At 49.2% G+C, this 23514-nt stretch overlaps 3 protein-coding genes across 5 annotated transcripts in view; 2 read left to right on the top strand and 1 right to left on the bottom strand.

The window, feature by feature from the left end:
• The window catches only part of Adcy3 (adenylate cyclase 3), an 80001-nt gene extending 73552 nt beyond the window's left edge, over positions 1–6449 (top strand). Inside the window, 7 exon segments of the mRNA XM_052746015.1 lie at positions 647–728; positions 1372–1530; positions 2531–2677; positions 3137–3256; positions 3888–4011; positions 4580–4704; positions 5528–6449. Of these exon segments, the coding sequence (XP_052601975.1) occupies positions 647–728; positions 1372–1530; positions 2531–2677; positions 3137–3256; positions 3888–4011; positions 4580–4704; positions 5528–5710 (940 nt within the window). The 3' untranslated portion in view covers positions 5711–6449.
• Positions 6154–19408, bottom strand: Cenpo (centromere protein O). 3 transcript variants are annotated; one of them, XM_052746009.1, is made up of 8 exons: positions 19292–19408; positions 19036–19162; positions 16664–16830; positions 10818–10935; positions 9535–9794; positions 8252–8423; positions 7258–7597; positions 6154–6267 (listed from the first exon to the last, which is right to left on the bottom strand). In XM_052746009.1, the coding sequence occupies exons 2-7, from the start codon at positions 19079–19081 to the stop codon at positions 7461–7463; spliced, it is 900 nt and encodes a 299-aa protein (XP_052601969.1). In that variant the 5' UTR covers positions 19082–19162; positions 19292–19408; the 3' UTR covers positions 6154–6267; positions 7258–7460. The 3 variants fall into 3 exon arrangements, with proteins under 3 accessions (XP_052601969.1, XP_052601970.1, XP_052601971.1); XM_052746010.1 differs by lacking the exon at positions 6154–6267 and having other exon boundaries at positions 7480–7713; XM_052746011.1 differs by lacking the exon at positions 6154–6267 and having other exon boundaries at positions 7480–7707.
• Positions 19297–22345, top strand: Ptrhd1 (peptidyl-tRNA hydrolase domain containing 1). The gene is made up of 2 exons (XM_052746013.1): positions 19297–19777; positions 22011–22345. Exons 1-2 carry the CDS (start codon positions 19313–19315, stop codon positions 22179–22181), a joined length of 636 nt encoding a protein of 211 aa, XP_052601973.1. The 5' UTR covers positions 19297–19312; the 3' UTR covers positions 22182–22345.
• The last annotated feature ends 1169 nt before the right edge of the window (positions 22346–23514 follow it).

Genomic DNA, 23514 nt, shown 5'->3' with positions numbered 1-23514 from the left:
AGAGGCAGGACGTCAGGAGTTCAGTACTAGCCTAGGACACATGAGATCCTGTCTCAAACAAAACCACCCCAAAACCTATGGCCCAGAAACTCCACTTCTACATACATCTAGAAAAATTCACACACACACGCGCACACCCCCCCCCCCCCCCCAAGGTACACGTGAGAATGCCCCAACTGACACCAGTGGTAACATATAAAACTTTTTCATATAACAAGGTTGTACACAGTGATGGGAGTCAACTGTAACTCCACACAGAACTACGACCAGTTAGAAAAGCACCGCAGAGAGCCTGTACCCTGTCTGGTCCCATTGCTCTGTGGTGTCTTTCCCTTCCCCCAACCCCCCCCCCCCCCCCCCCACACACACACACAGTAGTATAGTCGCCGCTCCTTGGATGTATCAGGTGCCACAGCAACCCCACAGCATCCCAGGGACAGCCTAGTGGGAGCGGCCTGTGGCCAGGGAAGCGGGGGCTGCTGCCGATTCCAAGTCCAATAGCCCGATCACGTCCTGGGGAGGGTCCTGGACTATGAGAGGAATTGAGGTGGTGGGGGAAGATTGTGACGCCCACAGTGACAGCAGAAGTACAAGCCTGGTGGAGGGCGGCAGAGGCCCTCTTCACGTGTCCCTGTCTGTCCAGCAGGCCACCCCTGGTGCCTTCCAAGTACTCGATGACTGTGATGATGTTCGTCATGATGCTGAGCTTCTACTACTTCTCGCGTCACGTGAGTGTCACACACCCTCTCCCCCTGCGCTCAAAGCCTCCCAACACGCTGTCCCAGGACTCAGAAGCAGTTCCTTCATCTACCACGGCACACGGGCAGCCCAAGCTCTGCTGTGTCCTGGCTTCTTCCTCACCCTCCTGCAGGATGGGGAGATGTTCCCTAGGCGGGTCTCATGGCCTCTGCACTCACCCGGGCGTGGGGGTCACTGATGCACTAACCTCAGGGTCTGAAGAGAAAGGGAAAGGCGCTAATGAGCTTTTGTGTAGTAAAGATGAAGTAGCCCTACACGGATGGTTAGCTTGGGTGCCCCCCAGTGGTTTACTGGGGAAATACAGCCTCCCTAAGCCACATGGGAGCTGCTGGAGCTGGGAATTGTTGTTCTGCGAGAGCCATCGCTGACCCTGCCCTAGTTCTGTAACTAAGTCTCAGGAGAATCCTGAACATACGGAAGGCCTCGTGGGCCTCTGCTGTACCAAGAGGCCCTGGTCCTCACAGCAGCTGTGGGGTGCCATTCTGATGAGGTGACTCCTCTGGTCATTTATCTTCTTCCTGTTTTACCGTGTACAACACTCAAACCCCTGTTCTAAGTCTTTCCATTGGATGGCTGGCTTTCAAGTCCACCTCACCTAACCCGTGTCTGCAGGTGGAGAAACTGGCGCGGACACTCTTCTTGTGGAAGATTGAGGTCCATGACCAGAAAGAACGTGTCTACGAGATGCGGCGATGGAACGAGGCCTTGGTCACCAACATGCTGCCTGAGCATGTCGCACGCCATTTCCTGGGATCCAAGAAGAGAGACGAGGTAAGAGGATGCCGCATGGAGCCTATTCTTTCTGCCGTGGAGCACCTGTGGATCCAGGGCCTTTACTAACTGGGGTTGGAAGTCCAACTGTGGACCTCCCAAGAGACTTCCCAGAGTCTCTAAAGGACTCTGCTGCATCTCTGGGACCCCATTTCAGAATCAGAGCACCCTTTCTGTCGGTAAAACCTCAAACCAAGGTGGCCGACCATTCCTCTGTCCTTCCCAAATGTTTGTGTTATTGGGATGAAACACCATAAGCAACTTGGGGAGGAAAGGGTTTATTTCATCTTACACTCCCAGGCAAGCAGCCTGTCACCAAGGGAAGCCGGGGCAGGAACTGAAGCAAAGGCCATGGAGGAGTGATCCTCTTGCTCAGCCTGCTTTCTTATAGCCCCCAAGACCACCTACCTGGGGGTGGCCCAGTCCACAGGGAGCTGGGACGTCCTAAATGACCCACAGGCCAATCAGGTGGGGGTCATTTTTTTTTTTCAATTGACGTTCCTGTTTCCCAAATGACTCAAGCTGTGTCAAGCTGAGATCAAACTAGTCAGCACACTGGGCTCTTACAAGGGCTAGGAATTTGTTTTTCGAGACAGGGTTTCTCTGTAGCTTTGGAGCCTTTCCTGGAACTCACTCTGTAGACCAGGCTGGCCTCAAATTCAGAGACCCACATGCCTCTGCCTTGCGAGTGCTGGGACTAAAAGTGTGCGCCACCACCGCCCGGCGGGAAATCTTTTTATTCATAGTGGGAATGAGCTTTTTCAATCCAAAAAGTTGAGTGCATGCGCGGGCCCTGTCTTTGTGTGTGGTAAGTATGCATGTTCAGATGGAGGCTTCCACAGTGACTGTTTTCCTCTACTGCTTTGCCTCCTACATATGGATGGAGGGGCTCTTGCGGAACCAAGGCTCACTGTCCCGATTTGCCTGCTTGCCTCTAACTCTGGTTCCTCACAGTTGGGCAGCAAGCACTTCACTTTAGCCTGGCCTTGCCTCTTTTTAGGAGCTGTACAGCCAGTCTTACGATGAGATTGGAGTCATGTTTGCCTCCCTGCCCAACTTTGCGGACTTCTACACTGAGGAGAGCATCAATAACGGTGGCATCGAGTGTCTCCGCTTCCTCAATGAGATCATCTCTGATTTTGACTCGGTGAGTGTCCTTCATCATAGAGCTAACACCTTTTGTATCACACCCCGTGACATTCTGCACAAGTCAGAGCAGCAGGGTACGCTAGGCTGGCCTCATTTCCCATGAGAGTTCTATAGTAATTGGACTTGTGCAGCCATCCAGAACTGATGGGTCTGAGGCGGGATCCTGGGACTGTCCTGGCAAGTTCATGGGATTAAGGACTTCCCCTTCCTCCCACTCTCAAACACAGACTGGGTACCTTTCCTTAGGTGCTCCATCACCTGAGGAGACTAGCCAGGGACACTAAGATAAACATCTCAGTGTTAAGGGAAATGGGGCTGAGCATCACGTGACAAGGTAGCACGGAATGACTTAAGCCAATACAGGAAAGCGTCTTTTAGATGCATTGTTGGTCCTTGTAAACAGGCAAGTTTGATAGTGAACTCGTTCATCTTCCCTTGGTTCTAACTCTGTCCTCAGCTCCTGGACAATCCCAAATTCCGGGTCATCACCAAGATCAAAACCATCGGCAGCACCTACATGGCAGCTTCGGGAGTCACCCCCGACGTCAACACCAATGGCTTCACGAGCTCCAGCAAGGTGAGTCCAGCGAGGCGACGCAGCCGCGTAGGAGAGAGGCAGCCAGCCTCAGCCCATGGGACATGAGGATCAGATGAAGTTAGTGAACACTCTTGTACAAAGGGCTCATTCCCACAGTGCCCCCGTACCGTGTAAGAACTGTATCAGTTCGGGAGCCCTGGAACCTCCCGGCTGCCGATGAAGGGCCTTCACCAAGCTGAGTAGACCTGCCGTCATCTCCAGGCCAGAAAGGGAGCTATGGGGATCTTGGGGCCACGCACTCTTCCTAGATCACCTGGTTTTCCTTTCCACCTCCACTTCCTGAACGAGCTAAGTAAAGCCAGTGGAAGGTGGCCCAGCAAGGGCTTCCCATCTTGAGGGACCGAGAGAGGACCAGACTCAAACAGAGCTCTGCCTTGTAACCAGTCAGTCACACGGCACAGAGGAAACCACCGAGATGGGGCATCTTTCCCACCTTCTCGGCCCAGGCTCTGCCTTACACAAATGCATGAATTCTGCAGTGGTGACATGCTGATCCTAAGAGTTGTGAATTCCTTTGGGGAAGAGAAAGAAGGGTGTTAGCAGCTGCTCCCTTGCATCTGTCCTGTAGCAGCTCTCCTAGCTGCTACGGTCACATCGCTTTTCCACACAGGAGGAGAAGTCAGACAAGGAGCGCTGGCAGCACCTGGCCGACCTGGCCGACTTTGCATTAGCCATGAAGGATACGCTCACCAACATCAACAACCAGTCATTCAACAACTTCATGCTGCGTATAGGTAAAGGCACCGTCAGTGCTGGGGTGCTCAGCGGGCCAGACTTAGAAGGCGCAGACAGATGTGGCATCGTCAGTGCTGGGGTGCTCAGCGGGCCAGACTTAGAAGGCGCAGACAGATGTGGCATCGTCAGTGCTGGGGTGCTCAGCGGGCCAGACTTAGAAGGCGCAGACAGATGGGTAGGGAAGAGCACACTCACAGAACTAGAGGGGACCTAGATGACCTTTAGTTCTGCACTCTTTAAGGAAAATTCCTAATGTGTGCAAGGGCAGTCCAGCCTCCCTTCAGTCAGGCATTGCGAGAAGGCTGTTAGGAGGGGCGCCTCTGCTGCTTTTGGGAGTTGACAGAAGTTTGAAGTGTTGGGGAGGTTACCGAGAAGCCGGCCACTATAGTCCCGAGTATATCACAAGAGAGCTGTGCAGGACTTAGCAACTTTTAACAAGGAATAGAGGCGTTATATGATCAGGAGCCCAGTGAGGGTCAGGTGATCACCTATGAAAGAGAAATTGGTAGCTGCTGAGAGGCTAACGCAAGCTTGGCTGGTGGCCATGCTCCACTCTCTCTACCCCAGGCATGAACAAAGGAGGGGTTCTGGCTGGAGTCATCGGAGCCCGGAAACCGCACTATGACATCTGGGGCAACACAGTCAATGTGGCCAGCAGGATGGAATCCACAGGGGTCATGGGCAACATCCAGGTATGTTCCTGTGGCCAGCAGGATGGAATCCACAGGGGTCATGGGCAACATCCAGGTATGTTCCTGTGGCCAGCAGGATGGAATCCACAGGGGTCATGGGCAACATCCAGGTATGTTCCTGTGGCCAGCAGGATGGAATCCACAGGGGTCATGGGCAACATCCAGGTATGTTCCTGTGGCCAGCAGGATGGAGTCCACAGGGGTCATGGGCAACATCCAGGTATGTTCCTGTGGCCAGCAGGATGGAGTCCACAGGGGTCATGGGCAACATCCAGGTATGTTCCTGTGGCCAGCAGGATGGAGTCCACAGGGGTCATGGGCAACATCCAGGTATGTTCCTGTGGCCAGCAGGATGGAGTCCACAGGGGTCATGGGCAACATCCAGGTATGTTCCGTACCAGAACTGGGCATGCGCTGAACGCAGGAAGTACTCCAATCAAAGGGGAAGCCTGGGTGCTTTGCCATACCTTACTGCCCCTGCCTGGGGCCCGTAGGTCACAGTTGACAGTACTGCGGCCTCTAGAGCCTGAACAGAGGGAGAATGGGCTTTGGTCCATTTCCAACACTTAAGATGAGTAGTTCTGAGGGAATAAAAGCCTGCCCTTGGGTACAAAGTTGACATCTTGTGCTAACAGCAACTGAAGCACCTTTGACCTGAAATAGTCCGACGTCTGAATGTCTTGGGGCTGGTCCACGGCTCCCATCCCATGTGGGCTGGGGTAGAGCTCTATACACTCCGTCCCTGCACACTACTGAAGCAGCGGGACCACCTGGATCCGTGAGCCCTAACCACTGTACCCCCCGGTCTTCTCTCCCCATGCAGGTGGTGGAAGAGACGCAGGTCATCCTTCGCGAGTACGGCTTCCGCTTTGTGAGGCGAGGCCCCATCTTTGTGAAAGGGAAAGGGGAGCTCCTGACCTTCTTCCTGAAGGGCCGGGACAGGCCGGCCGCCTTCCCCAACGGCTCCTCCGTTACACTGCCTCACCAAGTGGTGGACAACCCCTGAGCGGCCCCGTCCACCGCGGTCCACAGCGGAAGGGGAGAAAGGCTTTGGGAGAGGGCCACTGACCGAGTCCCGGTGTTCCCAACCGTTGACGTGCACATTCCCATAGACTTTAGGTTTCAGGTTTCCTCAGCCTGCCTTCCTGTGTGGCTGTGAGCTCTGAGGGTGGCCATTCCTCCTCCTCCTCCTCGGTGTGCCTGCAGCTTCCCCAGAGTAGGGGTCTTAGGCATAGTACGTACGGAGCAGCCTTGGTTCCGGCTCAGCCCTCCAGCCCGAGAGGCCGTGGCCACTGTGAGTAGAGAGCCGTGGGCGCTGCTGAGGAGGGCTCAGTGTGGACAACGCTGCCGCCCGGCTGGAATCTTCAGAAGGGCTTTTCACTGGCTGAGGAGAGCTCCACGGGTGGGCGGGCGGGCTGCCTCCTCCGGTCCAGTTAGGTCAGTGGCCCTTACCCCAACGTTCCTGATAATCTTGAATGGTTCTTCTGGAACCCACGTCACCTTAGTCACGAGAGCAGAAAGTGCAATATTTCCTGTCACCTGGGAGGGGGAGGGGGGCGATTTCTGAAAGAAAAATATATAAACAGATCTTCTACATTTATATTTTTAACCTGTTTAAGAACAACCTTCCGACATTGCCTTGTCTTCTGAGCTCTTGCTACAGTCTCCTTCGCTACTGCTTCAACAGAGTCTGCAGGTGTTGACCAAGAACAGGACTGTTTTATTAAAAGCTTTACTCAACTTGATGGCGCCGGTGTGGCAATTCTGTTACCGCGACACCTCCTCCCCCGCCCACCACGTGCCTAGAGGGCGGAAACTGGACTGAACCTTTTATTCTAAGGCCCCGTAGGGCGACCCATGCGGGCTTATCTCTCCTATAGTCTTCCCGGAGTTTGCTGGAGCTCCCATACATGGAGATTTCCAGGAAGCAGCTAGTTCCGAGTGAGGCCCAAATGCTGGGCCTGTGGAGGATCAAGGTCTGTCTTGGGACTAGCAGAGGAGAAACAGGAATTGTAACAGGAGAACGTGACCAGCAGATAGGTCTAAACAGATGTTAAGAAGTTCTACCAAGGAACAATGCATGCTGCACACCCGACAGCCATGGTTAGAAGGAAAAGGGATGTTAAGAGCATTTAGGAACGGAAAGAGGATGGAACAGACAGCCAGGCCTGGAGCGTGCAGGAGGAGACGACAGGGGAGGGTCCACTGACTGATGTGCAGATTTCTAACACTACTTTCTCCAAGTGACTTCATGCCTTCAGCTCTCCACCACAATAATTTAGGAAACAATATTAAATACAAAGAACCCCTAATTACCAAAAGTACTTTCTCCCATCAAACAGTGACCTAGAACATGCTACTCCAAAGCTGGGGTTAAACACTTTCCCTTCTGAACTACATGCCCTATCATAGATATATAGCTCCCACAGAAGCTAGAGATGCCCACAAAAGGTCTTCAGTTACCCCCAATTGAGCTGATTCTCAGCAAGAATATAAACATATGAGCCAAGCAACCGGTACTTAGAGAGGAAGAGATGCTCTGGAGTACTGTACCGAGTGCTCAGGCAATCAAGGAGAACTGTCCAAGTCGCCCAGTGTCCACAGACAGGAACTCAACAAGCGACGAAGTGGGTGTCTAGTCTCATGGCAAGGGTGGCGTCCAGGCAAGCATCTGCTCTGCACAGCTTTGCTGACCGGTCCTGGACTGCAGGCAGCATGAACGGATTCACTTCGGAGGTGTCCCCAATAGCAGTTTTTCAGGAGACTAGGCTCAAATCCAGCCTTTCAACTTGTTTGGAAAATGAAGCGAACACCTGGTGCAGGGGCTTGGCTCGGAAGAGCGTTTCATGGGACGTTCTGAGCTCTTCCCAACGAGCGGACGATGCTTCTGCCGCTAAAGGAAAAGGTTCTGTCAACCTCATTAATCCAACCAGAGGCATCAGATCCAGGTCACTCCTCTTCCAGACCCGTGTGACTTTTTAGTTTCCTCTAGCTCTGGAGAGGCTGCTCCTTACCAGAACAAGGTCATTTTGAGAACAGGAACTTAGAAAAAATAGAGACTAGAACAATCTAAAACCTGTGGGTGTGAAACTTGTGACATCATCAGATTACTGCTTTTTAAAAAAAGTTACTGCCCATGTCAGATTATTATGGTACCTCTACACAAGTGAAAATAAGTCTCCTGGCTAACCCTGAAAACCCACCCCTTACAAAATATACTCTAGAGGGCTAAGTGTCTGCTAACTTCATCATAGACAACCCCAGGACTCTGCCTGAGTTGTCTATCTGGGGGGGGGGGGGGGGCACACGCCCATGAAAACAAGAATTCTGGCTAATCTGGGAAAGGCCAGGAATGTGGAAAACTAAGATAATGATGCTTGGCATTTACAAGGAAGAACTGTAGAACACATTCTCTCTGTATCTCAGAACATTTCTAGCGTGTGAAAAGGGGCTGCTGTAAGTGGTCCACTTGATGTTGCTCTACACAGTTCCCTCCACTTGCTTAAACTAGAGGACGCGGTTTCTTCAGGGGCATCATTCCTCGTACCTGCACACGTCACGGTGGCGTCTGTGGGGAGAGTTGCTGTGAGGTCCTCATACAGCAATCTGGCACTGAAGGAGGAGGTCTGGCGCCCCTGATCCACTTTATAGGTAAATGACAGCAAGTTGCACAGGGCGTTTCTCTGCAAAGGTCCGGTGAGGAAGGCGCTGAAGTCAGTCTGGCGGGGCAAGGCACAAAGAGGGTGTGACGGTCACTGCTCCAGAGGCACTGTGTGGTATGGGGCAACCTCTCCAGCCCGACATACACAAAATCTTGTCTCAAAGGGACAAAAGTCCATCGAGAGTCTGGTGGGAAGTACTTCAGTGAACGACGAGGGAACAGAGGGAGGAGATGCTATTTCTGCCAAGTTTCACTGAGACTATCTTCTACAGAAAGACATTTTCTTTAATTGATACCTGGGCAGAGGTGGAACTGCCCAGCTACAGAGGTCACTTCCTTTGTATTGACTTCCTGCCTCTGGTTCCCACCCTTAGAAGTCAGGCTAGCGTTCAGAAGACAATCAGCAGTCCTCTATGGTACTGGACACCTGCACTTAGGGTCAGCACAACATTGAGCATAGAACATCAGAGCTCAAAATCCTTGCTGAATTAACAGCATGGCAACTCCGTCTTGTGATAAAAATGTGAGGGTCACCATTAGGAATGGGATCCTGTAACCAGACCTGTCCTTCAACCTCACTGAGAGTTGCAAAAGGGTGTGAAATAAAGAGGGAACTTGCTTTAGGTTCAGGCACAAGGCCTCCAGTCTTGCAAAAAATAAATTTATATATAAATAATAAAAACAAAATCAGCTATGCTGGCACACACTTGTAATCCCAGCATTTAGGAGGCAGAGACCAGTATATTGGCCCAAGTTCAAGACCAGCTAGGATTGAAGAACTCTGTCTCAAAAATAAATCTTTAAGAAAGCATGCTCTTAGCCAAGTGGTGGTGGCGCAAGCCTTTAATCCCAGTACTCGGGAGGCAGAGGCAGGAGGATCTCTGTGAGTTCCAGGTCAGCCTGTCTACAAGGCGAGTTCCAAGACAGCCTGAGCTGTTACACAGAGAAACCTGTTTTTTGGTTTTTTTTTTTTTTTTTTGAGCTGAGGATCAAACCCAGGGCCTTGTGCTTGCTAGGCAAGCGCTCTACCACTGAGCTAAATCCCCAACCCGAGAAACCTGTTTTAAAAGAAAAAAAAAAAAAAAAAAAGGAAAAAGAAAGTATAGTCTGTCTTCCTTTGAAGTCTGTCGTGGGCAATAAAATGGGACACAAAATCCCTACACAAATACCTCCAGTTGGTCTGTCTGGTACTTCCTCCCCGAGTAGGCGTTCAGGTACTCGCAGAGACTGAACAGGAAGCGCTGGATATCAGTCTGTAGGTATGCCGTGGCTATCTTTTCTAGAGGGATGAAGGCTGGGATGGAATGGTGGTGTATCCGGAGTGGCTTCCCTATGACGAGGTCGACAAAGTAGGACTCCAGGAGGTTCCCTTCGAAGGCAGTGCTAATGCACACACAGACTCCGCGGCTGGTCAGCTTCCCGCTGAGCCCTGGGCAGACAGACAGACAACACCTCTCAGATGCCCATCACAGGTCGTGGGCTGCTGTCTGGGCATTCTAGCAGCCTGCAGACGGCCTGGTATATTAACACACAATGTGCACAGTGCCAGCCAAATGAAAGATATCAGGCACTCCACCCCACCCCCTGCCATGAGTGTTCACATGAGCCCAAGTGGTTAAAGTTATGGAAAGATGGGGAAATGAGAAGACACCCTAATATCAAATACCGAGGGAAAAATGAGAGAATTTTATTCTGTGTATTCTTTATAGTCCCTGGCTTCTAGTTTATGACAGTCCTCAGTCTATTCTTCCCACAGTCCTCTGTGGCACAGATGAAGAACAAACTCCTATTTATGATGTAACAGATTTGAAGCTCAAACCACTCCCATAACACAGGCAAGCGGGAAACCTTCCTAACGCTGCAGCCCTTTAAGACAGTTCCTCATGTGTGGTCACCCCAGCCATGACATAATTTTCACTGCTACTTCATAACTGCAATTTTGCTACTGTTTTGAATCATAAATATCTGACATGCAACCCCTGTGAAAGGGTTGTTCAACCCCTCCCCCTAAGAGGGGGTCACGACCCACGGGTTGAGAACTACTGTAGTAGAAGGTCTAGCAAACGAATTTCATGAAAAGAAATAGTTTCGGCCGGCCACCAATCTTTTACTGTCTAAGGAGGCTGATCTTCAGGTGGACAGGCCTACAAAGCAGCATGCCAGCTTGTGTGTGTATGGCGGGGTGTGCAAGTAAGTTCTCAGGAACCAAGTCTGGCCTAATAATACATACAGCTAGCCAACTAGGAACAGTCTAGCCGAGCGGTGGTGGCACACACCTTTAATCCCGGCACTCGGGAGGCAGAGCCAGGCGGATCTCTGTGAGTTCAAGGCCAGCCTGGGCTACAGAACAAGTTCCAGGACAGGCACCAAAACAACACGGAGAAACCCTGTCTCGGAAAAACTTTAGTTTGAAAAAAAAAAAAAAAAAAGTCAGATCAGAACAAAGGCCTACCTGTAAACCGATAGGCCTGGAGAATGGCTTTCACGTTTCCCCATTGCCTTTCCAGAAGCTCCTGCTCACTGATCTCCACTGTTTGGTTTAAGTCTTCATTGGCCGAAGATGCTTTTACCTACAGGATATGCAGCAAAGCTGACTGGTTACAACAGGGCACCACAGGTCTCGGCCACCATTTGACTGTATGAAAACAGGGCAGCTTCTCTATTCTGTAAGGCATCTGTGACCACTCAGTGGTGCTGTGATGGACAGCAGAGGGAGAGGATGGAGATCAGGATGTGAGGAATCAGAGTGGAAACTGCCAGCTAATGAACCAGGGTTCTGACGGCAACGGAGAAGATGGCAGGGGAGCGAGAAAAGGGTGTGAACAAAGTCTAGGATGAGCGCAGGGTGGACAAGACAGACGGCAAGGCAAAGCTGGGAGAGCTGGTCGGGGCCAGACTGGAGGGTTTCGGGGCCAGGACGCACACTCACACTTGCAGCTACCTTTTCCTCAGAGGTAAGTGTGCAAGCGGGTGAGCTACACCAGAAAACAGAAAATGGTCTGAAGGCATTATTGAAACCCAAACAGGATTGGGAAGATAAACAACATCAACCAAGTGCTTCTGAAGAAGCTGGCAGGCTGGAGAGATGGCTTAGAGGTTAAGAGCACTGGCTGTTCTTCCAGAGGACCTGAGTTCAATTCCCAGCAACCACATGGTGGCTCCCAACCATATGTAATGAGATCTGGCTCCCTCTTCTGGCCTGAAGGGATACATTCAGGCAGAACACTATACACAGTAAATAAATAAATCTTAAAAAAAAAAAAGAAGAAGAAGCTGGCTCTCCTGCAGCCCCCTTCACTCGGAGCATGCGCTGATCTGCATTTCAAGGTGTACTTTCACTGTGTGGGGGACCACGGAAGACCAACACTACCAGGGTAGCCAAGATCCCACCAGGAAGGGAACACACACACACACACACACACACACACACACACACACACACACACACACACGATCTGTCCTGGCACTTGCTAAGTCCAGACCTGCACGTGTGTGACTGGGGTCTAAGAAACGTCACAAAAAGAACCTGCTAATGGTTATAAGGCGAAGCAGAAGACAGACCTGTCCCCAGTACACTTTCAATCTTGTGACTGGGGAAGGGCTGCACCCTAGGACTAAGGACAAAGGAGAGATAGACCACCTCAGCAGCTGTGTGCTAGCCGCCTGCTGGGAAGCCAAAACTCAAGTCTATGGAGGAGAGTAACCTAACTCAGAACCCTTCTAATGTTTTTCTCATACTCATCATAGGAAAAATTAGCAACCACACTACACTGATTGGTGGTTCTGTCCACGTGACAATCTAGAGCACCAGTTCTCAACCTGTGGGTCGTGAACCCTGGGGGGAGGTCAAATGATCCTCTCACAGGGGTCACCTAAGACCATCAGAAAACACAGATGTTTTCATTATGATTCATAACAGTAGCAAAGTTACAGTTATGAAGTAGCAACAAAATAATTTTATGATTGGGGTCACCACAACATGAGGAACTGTATAAAAAGGTCGCAGCTTTGGGAAGGTTGAGAACCACTGCTCTAATGGAAGGGAAAAGGGCTCATGGGTTCCTACACCTTCCTAAGGATTATACACAATGATTGATGGGGGATGGAGAGACGTTTTCTTCAGTGACAGAGCCACTGGTAAGGTGCACATACTTTTGGAAACAAACCCTTACCCATACCCTTAGAAGCAACCCAATGAAAGCCACTGGGTCACTGCCTTGAAAAATAAAACAAAAAACCATGGAAGTAGAAGGGGACAGGTTGGGAAAAGGGCCTGGGGGTGGGACTGGGGACAAAGGGTAAGGGAGTACTACATACACACACGAAAACGTCAGAATGAAACCCATTATGTGTAATTAACAGATGCCAGAAAAAACACCCAAAAAGAAACAATATTAAGAAAAGGTGATTAAGTTAGGCAGTGGTGGCGCACACTTTTAATCCCAGCACTCGGGAGGCAGAGGCAGGCGGATCTCTGTGATTTCGAGGCCAGCCTGGTCTACAGAGTGAGATCCAGGACAGGATCTCACTCTGTAGTGAAAACTACAAAGAAATCCTGTCTCAAAAAACCAAAAAAAAAAAAAAAAAAAAAAAAGAAGAAAGGGTGGTTAAATGAAACGGGTATTTTTTTAAATATTTATTAAAACAAGCATGAAAGCAAAAGTAAGATTGGAAAATCAGTATAGATCTGTTACAGGAAAACATATGTACAAACTAAAACAAAACAAAAAAACCCCACAATTCCTGGGAATCCCAGAAACATAGCAAAGAATGTTACTGATGCATTACTTGAAATGATAATATGGTCACATTTTTCAATAAATGAAAAACTTCAAGTATGAATTTAAGCATCACCAAACCAAATAAAGAACATCATACCTGACCTCATTATGACATAAAACTCTCAAACACCAAAGACAGAGAATATAAAGGTGAAGGAAAAAAAAAAAAAAAAAAAAAAAAAAAAGAAACCACACGCAAACAAGAATATCACCTAATAAGATTAGTGTTTAATCTTGAAAACGTGGGCCTGGAGATATAGATGACATCCTTAAAGCATGAACAAAAATGATGTCCAACTTAATTTAGACTCCAAATATAAGGTCAAAGGTAATTCTTTTTTTTTTCTTTTTCTTTTTTTTTTTTTTGAGATGGGGTCAGACGTGGCTCTGGTTGTCCAGGAACTCACTATGTAAAGCAGGCTGGCCTCAAACTCACAGAGATCCACCTGCCTCTGCCTCAAGAGTGCTGGGATTAAAGGTGTGCGCCATACCTGGCCTTCAAATGTATACAACCAAACACTCAGGAAAACATCTAAAAGACAAAATCATACACTTCAGGGGTTACCAAACTACAAACAGCTTGTGTCATGACAGCCAGGCTGGTCCTGAACTCTAGATCTTTCTCTCTTAATCTCTCAAGTGTTGGCAATACAAGGCCTGTGCCACCATGACCAGCAGGGTGCTTTTTTAAAACTAGATTTAGGGCTAGAGAGATGGCTCAGTGGTTAAGAGCACTGGCTGCTCTTCCAGAGGACCTGGGTTCAATTCCCAGCAACCACATGCTGGCTCACAACCATCCGTAATGAGATCTGGTGCCCTCTTCTGGTGTGCAGGCATATATGCAGACAGAACATTGCATACATAGTAAGTAAATAAATCTTTAAAATTAGACTTCACCAGCTCACACCATGCCCATTTTACATCTTTCATACAAACAGAGTGAAGCTATGTAGCTGCTACAGACATCACAGCCTAAAATACCTGCTCCTCAAAATATAAGGCCAGTTGTTAAACAGACCAATGGAACCAAACAGAATCCAGACAGGACCAACTAGACTACCATACCATGAGACAAATGATCTTTTCAAGATGTTCTGTTTGGAGGCATACTGGCAGATGATGGAGGTAAGCATGAACTATCTCTGAAAGATGAAACAAAGCATAAAATAACAGAGCCCCACCATTACTGTGTTAGATGAAGACTTATGAAACAAAAACTCAAAGCACAGAGCTAAATTTCAAAACTCATCTCCACTTACAGAGCGTGGAAGGCAAGCCATAGTCTAAAGGACTCAAACCCAAAATACGCAAAGAAAAAAAAAATCCTAGTTGATGACATTTATTTATTTACTTCAAAGGCTGTAAGAAGAATGTTTGGAAGACTCAGGAATCTCACTCACACAGGCATAGCACAGTGCTGAAAGGAGACTGATTCTAGGATCCACTGCGGATACCCAAATCTATGGATGCTCAAGTCCCCTGCCTAAAAAAGGCCAGAGTATTTGCATACAACCTCCACTTCTTGTACACTTTGAATTACCTCTAGATTATCAATAACACTTAATATTGTGTAAATATGTAATGTTACAAAAACACTTACATTTTGCTCTTTACAGAATGACAAGAAAAAAGTCAAATACTAAGTAAGTCCATAATAAGGTACTACTACACTCCACCATGATGACAAACCTTTAAAACTAACAATGCCACATACTGGTAAAGCACTCTCCCTTCAGCACCCCCACATTGGTCATTACAGCCCTAGAGCACAGCTGTTCAGCCCACAGACAGCATGTCCTGTCCCAGTGGTCAAACTCAAGTTTGCCACAAGGTCACCTCTTCATAATTGGGTTTAAGCAGCTGGGTTTGGAGACACAAGGACAGAGCTCACCACTCTCCTGAATGGGGCCACTGTGATCTCAAGTGCTATTTTATTTGTTTGTTTTCTGTTTTTTTTGAGACAGGGTTTTTGTTTTGGTGCCTGTCCTGGAACTCACTCTGTAGCCCAGGCTGGCCTTGAACTCAGAGATATGCCTGGCTTTGCCTCCAGAGTGCTGGGATTAAAGGCGTGTGCCACCACCTGGCGGAAAGCATTGTTTTTAATGCAACAAAAGTGACAAGAATGTCACAGCAGCAATCTTCATGACCCACATGGCGTCAACAGTGGAACAGGTAAACCGTAACAGTCAGGAAACAAAGCTGCCTCACAGCAGTGATGGTCTGAATCAGTCTCACAGACCGTACCGCTTAGCAAAACAAGCAAGACAGGAGAGTTTATGGTCTACAGCTGTACGGAGTTCAGGTGTGGCGGCCCTGTGAGGCTGAGCCAGGAAGACTGCAGGGTCTAGTGTGGCCTGGGTCAGAGTGAATTCAAGCCTGATTAAGGAGCAAGATCCAAAACACTGTTCAAAATCAGGCAAAATCTTTCTTTTCTTAAAGGTTTATTTATTTATTATGTATAGTGTTCTGCCTGCATGCATGCCTGCAGGCCAGAAGAGGGCACCAGATCTCAGTCCAGATGGTTGTGAGCCAACACGTGGTTGCTGAGAATTGAACTCATGACCTCTGGAAGAACAGCCAGTACTCTTAACCTCTGAGCCATCTCTCCTGCCACCTGGTAAAACCACTCTTGGTACCAGAAACTGGATCGGTGGTTACACCGAAAGGCATGATTAACAACAGGAGGCAAAAGGCTAATTCTAGGGTACTGGTACTATCCTAAGTTTCCACTTCCAGCAGAAAGCTGGCTGGATTCCCTTAAGATGCTCACCGGCCTCTCCACGTTACATATACTTTACTTCAATATAAAGCAAACTAAAGAAAAGGAGGAAGAGTGGGAAGGGAGGGAGGGAACCGGAGGGAAGGCTGGCCTTGGGTAACGATGGGCATCACGTGAGTGGTTACTGACCGGATTTGGGCAGGGGACGAATGTGACGTTTTGTAACATTTTCTTGGCCCTGCAGGATTTAGTGGGGAAATGGAACTATTAAGAGACCCCCGAACTACTGTAATTATCCTAGGATCCAATCCACCTGGTAAGTGGTTTACCACATGCACTGATAATACTTAATGTATGGCAGAGGTGAAGTACAGACCGCAGAAAGGACCACTTGACAGATCTGCTGACCGGACCTCAGCTAGAGTGGACACCAGAAAGAAGGGATGGCCAGTGTTCACCGCGAAATTCCGAGACCAGGCGACAGAACATTGGCACCGATGGGAACATGACAAACGACTTAGATCTGCTGAGGCTGAGGCACCAGGTCAGGTGTCTGTGAGAGAAGGCAGGGGGGGGGCTGTTAGGAGAGCTCGCCTGCCTCTTCATCGCCACCTGACGATTATTAGTCAACAGGCCTAGCTCTACCTCCGCAGGTCAGACTATTTGAAGAGCATCAAAGACTTGAACGCGTTCCGGCATGATCCCGAGTAAAGCACGTGATCCCTCCCGGTTTACCGATCTGGGGATCGTAGCTGATCCTCACGCCCCCCGGGGAGCCCACGAGGCTTTTCTACTCACTCCGGCTTGCCGTCGCTTCACTTCAGCCCTCAGCTGATCTCGCTGTCTCCGCAGTTCCTGAATCTTGGCTCTAAGAGAACGTTCCTTGGTGGGAACGGCCGGCTCTTCAGACTTTCTATCCGATCTATTCGTTTGGGCCTCTAGTCTTTCCAGGTGAGCTAAAACACCTAAGAAAATGAAAAAAAAAAAGACTTCACAATCGGACAAGGGTTTAACTGGCAAAACGCACACGCCAAGAAGTAACGGTTTGATGTGCTACACACTGACCCAAAGCAGCAACTTTGGGAGGAAAGTGCTACTTCATCTTACAGGTTCCGTCCATCATGGGGAGGAGTCATAGAAACCGACGGCAGGAACTGCTGGAGGAACACTTGCTCAGTTTGCTTTCTTAGACAACCAGAACCATCTGCCTGGGGGTGACAGGAACTCAGGGTGGGAACTGAAGCAGAGACCATGGAGGAACACACTTCCTGACTTGCTTTCTCCCGCTCAGCTAACTGTCAGACACAACCCAGGACCACCTGCCCAGGGCCGTTCCACCTACAGTGGGGCAGGCCCTCCTCCATCTATTAGCAATATAATAAAAAAAAAAAATGTCCTAAAGAAATGCCCACGGACCAAGCTGATGAGGCAATTCCTCAGCTGAGGTTCCCTCTTCACAGGCGTATCAAGTTGACAACCAAAAATAGTAACAACAATAGATGTCTCATTTAACTAGGATTTGGGAGCCAGCTAAACTGTTAAATAAGATATTTGCCCTCAATTTATTTATTTATTGAGACAGGACCTCTCCTATATGGCTGGCCTTGAACTCACAGAGATCCACCTGCCTCTACCAGAGTGCTGGGACTAAAGGTGTGGGCCACCCCACCTGCCATAAATTTATAAAACCAGAGGACCGGACAAGCAAACCAGAGACCATCAACCTCTCTGTTGAACATTGGTGTAAAAGCACTCCCTAATCAGGACACCTATTTACAGCGAACAGGAGACTCTGGTCTGCCTGCTGCTTGCTGTGTGGGGAGCAGCAGCATCCCCTCTAAGCCTGTTTATCACAGAAGCACATGTACAGGGTGGAAAAGGACGAGCCTCAGTAGCTTTACCACAAATGGATGAAATCTCCCTAAAGAAGTCCTATGCTTCTGACATTAAGACCGCGTAACTAGGTTGCTAAAGCAGATCCAGTATCCACTTTGCAGGGTTCACAAGAACATACAGACACAAAAATCTGTTCACCTGCCTTGGGACAGCCCACACTTAGCTCATTCACCTATGAGCTAAGTCAAGGCTAGACATCAATTACTAGTGTGTATCTCATTTAAAAAAAAAAAAAACTTGCACAAGCTCAAAACCCACAACATGCAGCACCATCACATCTCACTTGCTTTTCTTATGCACTCACTGACGCCTGTCTTAGTTCCCCAGGCGCCTCAGCACAGGTGTTACCACTGTTCTCTGCTGTATCCCGTTCCTCTCCAGGCTCATATAACCAACAGCCGCAACGACCAGGCAGAGGGAGAAAACCCACACGGCACTAGCCAAATGTTTCCACCTTTTGGATGTCAGAGTTGACAAGCAGACTGTTAGAACCGCTGACCAGGCTGGGTCTGCCCAGCGTTCACAGACTTTCACGTGTGACTTGTCTTAGACAGGTGCAGTGGCTCACAGAAGTGAGGTGGAGGATCACTGTAGCGTTCCAGGCCAACTTGGGATACACAGTCATTTAGTTCTAGACCAGGGCTTTTCAACCCTCCTGGTGCTTCCACCTTTTAATACAGCTCCTTATGTTGGGGTGACCCCCCCCAATCATAAAATTATTTTCGTTGCTACTTCATAGCTGTAATTTTGCTACCGTTATGAATCGGAATGTAAATAATTTTGGAGACGGAGGTTTGTCGAGGGAGTCGTGACCCACAGGTTGAGAACCATCATCCAGAGGATGGGTCCCATGCGACAGCAGCAGGTTTTTCTTTGAGACAGGGTTTCTCTGTGTAGCTTTGCGCCTTTCCCGGATCTCGCTCTGTAGACCAGGCTGGCCTCGAACTCAAAAAGATCCACCTGCCTCTGCCTCCCGAGTGCGTAGCACAGTTTTAACACATTAAGTCATCACACTCACTTTTAAGTTTCTAAGTAACAATTTCAACCCACGTGTCGTTTATTACCTCACATTAAAAATTTAAAAATAAAAGAGAGGGAAAGGAAGAAACTGAAGCAGAACTATAAAGTAATGTGCCCAAATCACAGGCAGAGCCCTGACTCAAACCCGTATCTAATCAACATAGGTAATGAATGGCCCACTGCGGCAACAACTCTGTAATAAGGTCTGGAAAGAGATCTTGCTGCAGAACAGGGAAGGCCAACCCTCTCAATACCTCCTTTGCACTCTCCGCCTTGACACAAAGTATTCGCAGACTCCATCTCCTCTTTCGCGTCTCAAGTGCTTTTTCCTACGAAGCTGGCCGGACAGGGCAAGTTGAACCTGGACCCAAACGCCCTTCCCTGTAAACAGGAAGAGACAAACAATCATCTCTCTATTGCCACTCGGGGAAACCCTGACGGTCCCGGGATAAACAAGGTGTCCCCGCCCGCCTCCCTTGCCTTGTCCTTGTCAGATGTGTCCCCGCCTACCTCACCGCCGTGGCCACTCCGATGCAGCCGGGCTTCCCCCCCACCCGAACACCGAAGGAGCTGTGCTGGACCGCTACTCCGTCTACCGCCGAGTCTTGCTTCCTCTTCAGGATCCAGTTTAAGAATTCCCGCCCAGGGCGTTCTTCAAACACGCAACCCACCGACCCCAGCATGCTTTGCGCTTTCCGCCGTACAAAAACATGGCGGCGCCCACGGCTCCACCCATATCCCAGCATGCACCGCAGAGTAGGCTCGGCCATTCAGATGGTCAGGAAGATGGCAGGCTCTGGGGCGGAGCCGCAGATCCTCGTACAGTACTTAGTGTTACGAAAGGACCTAGCGCAGGCTCCTTTCTCCTGGCCCACGGGCGCACTGGTAGCGCAGGCCTGTCACGCCGCCACCGCAGCCTTGCATCTTCACCGAGACCATCCGCACACGGTAGCGTACCTCCGGGAGCTGGGGCGCATGCGCAAGGTGGTTCTCGAGGTGAGTCGTCGGAGCGTAACCGGAAGGAAGTTAAGGGATGGGTGTGCAGAGGCCGGAAGTAGGTCTACTCGGGCCCAAACCTTGACTTCCGGGAGTAGGTACGGCAAGATAGTTGGAGCGATCTTTAGGAGTTTAGAGAATGATCTGCCGCTTGAGCGGCTGCGCAGTGAACCTTCCCGGGAAGGGCGTGACTGCAACGAGCGGACATAAACCCCGCCGTCGCAGGCGTCTCAGCACAAACGGGTTGTTCACGTGTCCCTTAGATTCCCTGGGAGGGCGGAGCTGGGGACGCGCGGTCCTTTCTTTCTACCTGTACACCAGTAATGCCTTTTAAAGCTGTGCCTAAAAGTACCACTGCCTTAATAAACATGGTTAGGAAGGGAAATAGAGGCCGTTTGTTAAGAAGGAGAGAGACGCTCAGTGAGCTGGGAAGAGGCCTGTATTTTTCAGAAGCTCTGCGCCTCCAGTCTCATGACCCTGCCATGTACATAGCACCTGCTTCTCTAGAGAGACAATTGTGCAAGAAAACACTTGTCAGGGCGTGAGAATGGAGGAACAGTGGCCAAAGGGACCATCGTGCCAACCTGCCTGTTTATATCTGCATTCAGCTTTCTGAGGGGTGCTTTCCCGTCCAGGTGCCTTACACGCCTATTGGATCAACTTGAAATTTTTTAAAAAGATAATTAAAATTCTGTGTGTCTGTGTGTGGGTATATGCACATGAGTGCAAGTATGCTTGGAAGACAGAAGAGGGCGTAGGATCTTCTGGAGCTGTAGTTACAGGCTGGGAGAGCAACCCATTGTGGGTACTGGGGAGCAAACTCGGGTCCTCTGTTAGAGCAGTAGTCCCTGGAGACTGAGCCATCTCTTCACCTCTGGGCTAACTCTTAAGCAGTATATTTACCAGAAACCCTCCTGCTAGATCAAGGAGACATCCAGCCCCACTCTCTCTCTCCCCAACCAGCCCCACAGAGTGGAGACTTCTTCCTCTGGATTAGGCACAAACTACACCAAAACATCTGTTTTCACAGAGAGAGCCTTTATTAAGTAGGGAAGAAAAGGTAAAGTGGCTGATTTCTGACTCCAGTGGGAAAAACAGTAGCAAATGACCTTGCAGGTGGCTTTTGTTTGTTTGTTTGTTTGTTTGTTTTTGAGATAGGGTTTCTGTGTGTAGCCTTGGCTGTCCTCAAACTCAGAGATCTGCCTGGCTCGGCCTCCCGAGTGCTGGGAGTGCACCACCACCGTCAGACCTCAGGTATAATTTTTAAGAAGAGAGAAAAGGGTGGTCTGTGTTAGAATGGGCTAGGATGCAGTGGTATATTTTGATTGGGCATGATAATTAGGTGAACCAAAGGGGGATTTTGATTGCCGGACCTTAATACTTTGATAGCTGGACCTCGGTAGTCAGCCTCGGGAGGAGGGAGTGGCCAAATAAGGGAATGAACCTTGGTGGCTAGCTTCAGGAATGTAATATAATGGTTTTTAGCACGGCAGAGGGAACTGGGGAGAAGGGCAAGGCCTGCGGGAACCACATGCTCAAGTGGCCTAGTGTCCCTTCAGTAGATCTTCCTGAGATTTCAGAAAGTTGTTTCCATCCAGGTCAAGGGTTAGGCCGTAGATCCTATTCTGCTAGTCAAAAAGCATATATTGGAGCAAATTAAAAAGAATTTAAGGAGAGCCGGGTGGTGGTGGCTCATGCCTTTAATCCCAGCACTTGGGAGGCAAAGGCCACAGATCTCTGTGAGTTTGAGGCCAGCCTGGTCTACAGAGCGAGATCCAAGACAGGTGCCAAAGCTACACAGAGAAACCCTGTCTCGAAAAACCAAAAAAATTAAAAATAAAAATTGAAATTAAAATATAGTTATATCATTAAAAAAAAAAGAATTAAAGGAGCCGGGCAGCGGTGGTGCACACTTTTGATCCCAGCACTTGGGAGACAGAGCCAGGTGGATCTCTGTGAGTTCGAGGCCAGCCTGGGCTACAGAACAAAATCCAGGACAGGCACCAAAACTGCACAGAGAAACCCTGTCTCAAACAAACAAGCAAGCAAACAAACAAAAAACAAGATCCTAAAGAGGAGTGGGAATAGCAAACGAGGGATAAAACTGATGCTATATAATTCTTCAGTGGAACCACATCTCCAGTTTCAGAGACCCTCCACCCACCAGGGACTACTGCTCTGACACTTCCTAACTGGGTCATTCAGTCTGGGTTTTGTGTTCTGCAACTTGTAGGCTGCTGATGAGACCACCTTGAAGGAGCTGGCTGAGGCCCTGCAGCAGAAGGACATCGACCACATGCTGTGGCTGGAGCAGCCAGAAAACATTGCCACGTGCATCGCCCTCAGGCCATACCCCAAGGAAGAAGTGAGCCAGTACTTGAAGAAGTTCCGATTGTTCAAGTGACTGCTGTTCCGGTAGAACTGGATGCCAGCTGGGTCCGGGAGCCAAATGCTCTCCATCCTGAAGCGCTGTGGACTCCTTTCAATGTTGATGTGCTCTTCCCCTCCAGTTATGATGGTTTCTTAAGAGCCAGCCCAGATTCAGATTAAAGCCATCATTAACAAGTACTTCCTGTTATCTTAATTATTGCTACCAAGTTCAAGCGAGGGAAGTTGATAAGCAGCAATATTATCTGTGGGGCATTGCTTAAACAGAAGATATATATATTTGGAATAATAGACCTCTGCTGATCACCCAGGTTTAACATGTTACCTATCCCATCCCCTCCTGCTTCCCAATCACTGGCCTCCAGTCTCTAGTAACAGAATGTATCTATTCTTCCCCTCTTTGCTGCCTCATAAATTCAGTTAAACACACTCGCCTTCACAGTCTTTTTAAAATTTTTTTTTGGTTCTTTTTCAAGACAGGGTTTCTCTGTGAAGTTCTGGTGCCTGTCCTGGATCTCGCTCTGTAGACCAGGCTGGCCTCGAACTCACAGAGATCCACCTGGCTCTGCCTCCTGAGTGCTGGGATTAAAGGTGTGCGCCACCACCACCCAGCTACCTTCACAGTCTTACCAGCCAAAAATTGTTCCCTTCTCTAAACATGTGAACATGACAGTACACTGTTCAAAATACTTCTGTAAACATTCGTACATGGCAGCAGAAATTGAGCGAACACTTGTGAAGAAAGTTTATGGAATAATTTGTTCAGTAGATAGCTCTTACATGAGAGATGAAAGCCACGAGTGGTGACTCATCCTGTAATCCCTGCACTTGGGAGGCTGGGGCAGGGGGATTGTCTTGAGTTCAAGGCCATGCTGTGCTACTGAGCAAGACCCTGTCTCCAAAAGCTGAAAAGATTAAGGTGAGTGAGTTAGTCAACGCCCTATCCCTATAATGAAACATGTGGTGATTAACTTATGAAAAGAAAAGTCTTGCTTTGACTGGCTGTTTTGGAGGTCCCAGGAGAAGACCAGGCCGACTGTGGCATTAGGTGGCCATTCTGGAGGGCAAAGGTGGGCAATGTGGCAAACTACTTCTCCCCTCATAGCCAGAAAGCAGAAAACAAAAAAGAGGCTGGTACCCCAAATTCCTTCAAGGACGTATTGTCAGCTACCTAAAGACTTCCCGCTAGCCCCTGTCTCCTGAAGGCTGCACTGCCTTCCATTAGGGGCACTCTAGGGAGCAAGTACTTAGCATGTGGTCCTTTGGGGCATATTTCTCTGAGTGGGTAGAGAGCGCCAGGAAGAACTAACTGGTAGAGTGCTGAGGGCAGCACCAGGCCCAGGATGCCA

Source organism: Peromyscus californicus, unplaced genomic scaffold, assembly GCF_007827085.1.
Source record: "Peromyscus californicus insignis strain IS unplaced genomic scaffold, ASM782708v3 Scaffold_1__1_contigs__length_55948999, whole genome shotgun sequence".
Classification (NCBI taxonomy): Eukaryota; Metazoa; Chordata; class Mammalia; order Rodentia; family Cricetidae; genus Peromyscus; species Peromyscus californicus.
This window is presented reverse-complemented; position numbering and strand designations above follow the sequence as displayed.